Source organism: Austrofundulus limnaeus, unplaced genomic scaffold, assembly GCF_001266775.1.
Source record: "Austrofundulus limnaeus strain Quisiro unplaced genomic scaffold, Austrofundulus_limnaeus-1.0 Scaffold2486, whole genome shotgun sequence".
Lineage (NCBI taxonomy): Eukaryota > Metazoa > Chordata > Actinopteri > Cyprinodontiformes > Rivulidae > Austrofundulus > Austrofundulus limnaeus.
Window position 1 is genome coordinate 6589 of NW_013954888.1, and position 5428 is coordinate 12016.

Below are 5428 nucleotides of genomic sequence, written 5' to 3' on the forward strand. Positions count from 1 at the left end.
ACACACACACACACACACACACACACACACACACGCACACACGCATACAAACACACACACTGAGCATTCTGCTGTCAGGCCTCTGAAAATCATCTCTGACACCAGCAGGGGTCTGTCATGTTTCTCTAATAAGCAGCTGAGGCAACGGACTGAGGAATCCCAACCATGAGGTGTCACGCCCCCTTTTAGTTGGCCGCCAGCCATGACATGTCCGAGCCGATTGGCCGGGTGAGGAATTCCACTCACTTCTCATTGGCTGCTGCTGGGACCAGATGATAGCATATGCAAATGGTCTAGTTGAGGCAGTTGAAATCCCAGAGTGCTGTGCAACCCCAGCAGTAAAAGACAGAGAGAAGGGAAGGGGGTGTGACAGCAGCAGCAGCATGCGCTTCTAGAAAAATCTCCTCTGCAGAATTCAAAAAGGACTTAAAAACTTTAATGTATTCTCCTTGGAACGGCTTATACTTTATTCCATGAGTGCTGCAAGGTAAGGACACTTAAACTAGTTTGTTTTAGGTTTTATTGAAGTTATTTGTGTAAGAGAGGGAATAGCTGGGTGCCTTCTTCTTGTATATGTTAAAAATAACATGTAACTTAAGATGTGTAAAAAAACATTTTTCTTGCTTAAACTGATTGTTTAACATCATATTAGCTAAAGAAAAAGTTTTAAAGTTGTGAACTGTGGGTAAAGTTACACTAATATTCTTTTGTTTTCCTTGTTTCTGTCCCTCAGTGTGCTCACATCTTACAGCCCATCAGTAATGCCTGGCCCCGTAATGACGGACGTGGCAATGAGATTCTACATCAGCCACTCTCCACCTCCCCTGCGAAGCTTCATCAGCTCCTATGGGGACCTGCAGAGGGCCAAGAACCGGGTCAACCAGTCGAATGCCAACAGTCGCAACCAGCAGCGCTTCAAGCCCCTGCGACCCTGTCTCAGCCACCATCACAGGACGGTGGATGACGGCAGCCATGTTGGCTGGAGCAAAAAGAAAACCAGTAAGAAGAGGGTGGTGTTTGCTGACTCCAGGGGCATGTCTCTCACAGCCATCCACGTCTTCTCTAAGTTTGAAGATGAGCCGTATCAGAATAAGCCAGATGACGGGATCTCAGAGGAGCTGCAGTTCGACATGACAGACCTGGAGACGGCCACCATGGACCTAAAGATCAGCTCAGTCCGCAGCCTGGCACTTGACTTTAAACAGCCCTCAGCCGACTATTTGGACTTCCGGAACCGTCTGATGCAGAACTCCGTCTGCTTGGAGAACTGCTCGCTGCAGGAGCGCTCGCTGACCGGCACCGTCAAGGTCCGCAATATCGGGTTCGAGAAGTCTGTGCAGGTGCGAATCACCTACGACTCGTGGGCAACTTTCAGTGACGTTGACTGCACCTTCATGAACAACATCTATGGCTGCCAAGACACAGACACGTTTGCGTTTGTTCTGGAGCTGCCAGCCTACATCCCACCGCAAAACCGGGTCGAATTCTGCATCTGCTTCAAGGCCCAGGGCCAAACCTGCTGGGACAATAACGACGGCAAAAACTACGCTCTCAAACATGTCGGCTGGAGAGGAGAGGACTTGAACCCGGCTGCTGCTGAGCGAGAGAAGCCCATTGAGCACAAAAGTGGGGGCGGCAAGTTAACGGAGCTGGGCTTCGATCAGTTCGGCAGCCCACGCATGTCCAGCGGACTCTTCCCGGGCTGGCAGAGCTGGGGTCAGATCGATAACATTGTGCCTTATTGGTGAGGACATCACAGGGGGACAAATCTGTGTTTGAGCACAGCCAGAAACTAGCAACGAAGCAAACAGTTTCTGCACACAAACCAGACAGAAACCAAAACGTAAAGAGCTGAACTGACCTGCTTTTAGCTCCAACACGGTCATTTGGCCTGATTAATGATTAAACAGTGTCTGGAACAGAAGGAGGGCTGTCCGCTGGAGGGGAAAACTGTCCTGTTTAACTTGTAAAATACTGATGTGCCTTCTCATTGTGCCTTCCCACTAAAACACAGATTGTAAGGCATGATCCCGAGCCCCTTTTGGGGGGCCTGACGTATTAGAGTGCACTGACTGTGATGTCCCTCTCAATGTGACATCTGTAATCCAGGCTTAATAAATCCTTCATATTGAAGGGAAAGGTTGGGGAGTGCATGGCAACAAAACACTTAGAGAAAACACTAAACGTCTGCACAACTCCCCCTGAAATAACAATAATAAAAGTAATAATAATAATATTATTAACGATGCACATGATTTCAAATGGCCTCACTTTTTAAATGGGAGCCATGCAGCCCTGTCTTTCCCTCCGTGTAAATTGAACATGTTTGGTGAAGAGTGATGTAATTCTGAGGCCAGATTAGAGAAGGAAGTACTGCTAATAAGTGAGTTGTCACAGGAAGGTAATTGCATGTGATTGGTTGGCTGGGACAGGAAAGAGGTTTGGAAATTTGTGGGGGGTTTTAGTATGTGAAGCAAAAGAACTGATGAAAAGTTTGAAAGTGCCATTGTTCTTGCTCTTACTCCAAGTGCAATTTTTGATCACGACTGTACAGAATGTATATATGAAATGTTGATCAAATCCTTTTTTTCTGAAGCTGTTTTTTTTTTTTTTTGTCGCACTTGGAAGAAAGGCCAGGCTTTTTTTTTTGTCTCACTTGAAGGTGCGTGCTACTGACATGCACCATGTTGGTTCTCTTTTCAAAATAAATTTCTATATTTGTGCTAACACGTAAAAGTCTCCAGACTCTTATTTTTTTAATGTGTGTGCTTTATTACACCACTAAATTACAGTTTGTGCATGTCACACTGCTTAAAACGTGTGTAAAGGGTAACTGTCATCTAATAATACATCATATTTTAGCTAATTATCTGTAAAGATGACAAAGTTATAGCCATGTTTAGCTGCGGCTGCCTTCGTAAATTGAGTTGACTTTAGTCGTCGGTGTTCATCAAGTGCAAACGTTTTGGGAGTTCCACTAAATTCCATCCTGTGAAATATTTTGCTAACATAAAGAGAGGCAAAAACATTTCATGGCAGTAGGTGATAATAAATATATTTTTTCACACTATATGTTATGTGAATATCACTCATTTGTTTTTATTTACAAAATATAATTGATAATAAACAACAAACTACTTGATCTGCATTAAGTCTAATAAAACAGTTTGCCCATTTTAAATTGTAATTTTAAAATATAGATATTTTGCACTCTTTTAATCCCACTAAATCAAGAGTAACCTTCACATAAAGGAATTATCGTGTTTGTTTAACTGTGTTTTATTACAGCGCAACCAAATTATTTTTAGTGTGCGACTCTCCTAAAGCCTGATTACATAAGATTTGTTTGTAAACAACCAGATGGGGAAAAGCATGTCTTGTGTTTACAAACACTGGAGTTTTAATGTCTGCAGACATTTAGAAGGAAACTGAAGCAGCTCCAATGAAATTTCATCATCTTTCTTCCCTAATGTGGTATAACATTTAGTGACAGACTTTTGTTATAATTTAATACAGCAAGCATGTTTTAATGCATACACTGTATACAAATTTTAATGGAAATGAAAAAAAGGAATGTTAAAGCAGAAGCCAGTGGCTGATAAAGATCATCATGTTAACCATGCACTTGCAGCCATCACTCCCTTACAGCACTTGTAATAAAACAAGCAATTTGAAACACTGAGTAAAAAACTATACATTGTAAAATATTCTTTCATTATAAATGTCTTCACACATTTCACTGTTTATATTTCTACATTTTTATATATATATGAGGAGTCCAAATAAACTGTTACTTTCAGTTTGTTAGGAGAAAGCTCGAGCTCAGATATAATGGATGTCAGTGAAAGTTGTGGTTTGCCTCTCTCCACACTTGAAGGGAAAACCACAAGACTTTTGGCACTGAAAACAGTAACAAAAATACATTTAAGTGGATGTACAAACTGTAAAAAGGTGTAAAGGCTGTGTGAGCAAAAATTGTTTGCAAAACTTAAATGTTAATGTGTAACATCATCACACTCAGTTGAAGAGGAACCAAAATTCATGTAACCTGTTCTGTAATTGTCCAGTGTTTTGTGTCTTGTTTGAACTTCAAATTATGTTTCTACAAATGTCTGAGTGTCTTTCACATGTGTTTCACTAAATTCCATTGTCTATGAGTAAATTACTTTTGCAATTTCTTTCACAAATCACATCCATGTCATTTGATCCACTGTTGCCAAACATCAAGCTGCTCTTTCAAAGCTTTAAAAGGAGTCACAAACTAAAAATTATGACAAAACAAAGGAAAGTTGGTCAAATGGTAGTGCTCATGCCGCAAATAAATAAACAAACCAACAAAGAAAAAACTTTATACTCAGCTGTTCAGTAAGAAAGGCCTAAATACAACACTGCATGAAAAGTGAGATTTTGGTAAACTGCTGTGAATTTCGCTAATTTGTGGCAATTATCGGCAATTTACAGCTCCTCACGTTCGCATTCTCCTGTGCCGAAAACTGCCGAAAACGTACCCCTAGAGGTAGCGGGGGGTGGGGGCCGTGGGGGACTCGGCCACCGGAGGTGTGAACGACTCTACTTACCCAGTGAATGGCAGCACCGCGGGCAGGAGCAGCAGCAGCAGACCCCCCTTACTCCTCAGTCATTGGATAAAACAAACGCCCTCCCCACTCATCTCTCACATGTGATTGGCAACCCACATAGCAGTTAGTCTGGCCCAGTTCTGGTCCCCACAAGGCCCTATAAATGACAGCCCTTTGGTGATCCAAATGTGGTTCTATATGTCTGGTAGATTGTGTTTTTCCCCTCGTTTTTCTCCTCAGGTTCAGCATGCATGCTGGTGCCAATATGGAGATATTGGAAGGACCATCCAGGACTCAGGACTATCCTATAAAGGAAACTCACCTGGAGGTCTGGGTTGGTCCTTCTCCTTTCTGCTGTTGATTGTGTGGCACACCTGTGTTGCTACTCTCGAGCCTTTTCTTTGGTTGAAAGGTTTGTGGTGGGGGTTTGCAGACTAGGTGGGGTACCTTGTACATTTTCCACACATTGGTTAATTATGACCCCCGCATGTGAAGCAGGGGATATATTAGGTTCGTACTGTTTATTATGACCCACGCATGCAAAGCATAAGCGGGAGTCATATTGTTTTCGTACTATGTATTTATTTATTTATTTTCAGTGATTTTTGATCAACCGTAGCACAAAAACAGCTGCACCAATCAACATGAAATTTGGCAGGACTGTAGATGAGTCCGACCTACACTGTGCCAGCCAACGGTTTTACAATAGACCCCATATTTGAAGAGGGGGCTCCTTTCAAAGAGGGGGTTGTCTGGACATGCAAAAATGCTTATAACCCAGAAAATGTTCAACATATGAGCTTCAGAATTCTTTTATTGTATAGCTCAGATGAAGCTCTATCCATTAGGGC

At 42.4% G+C, this 5428-nt stretch overlaps 1 protein-coding gene across 1 annotated transcript; it reads left to right on the forward strand.

The window, feature by feature from the left end:
• Nucleotides 1–306: 306 nt before the first annotated feature.
• LOC106511063 (protein phosphatase 1 regulatory subunit 3C-B) lies at nucleotides 307–2736 on the forward strand (the record flags this gene model as incomplete). Its single annotated transcript, XM_013999804.1, is given in 2 exon segments — nucleotides 307–487; nucleotides 734–2736. Coding segments are annotated over 2 exon segments (1029 nt in total). The 3' UTR covers nucleotides 1749–2736.
• Between the last annotated feature and the right edge of the window lie 2692 nt (nucleotides 2737–5428).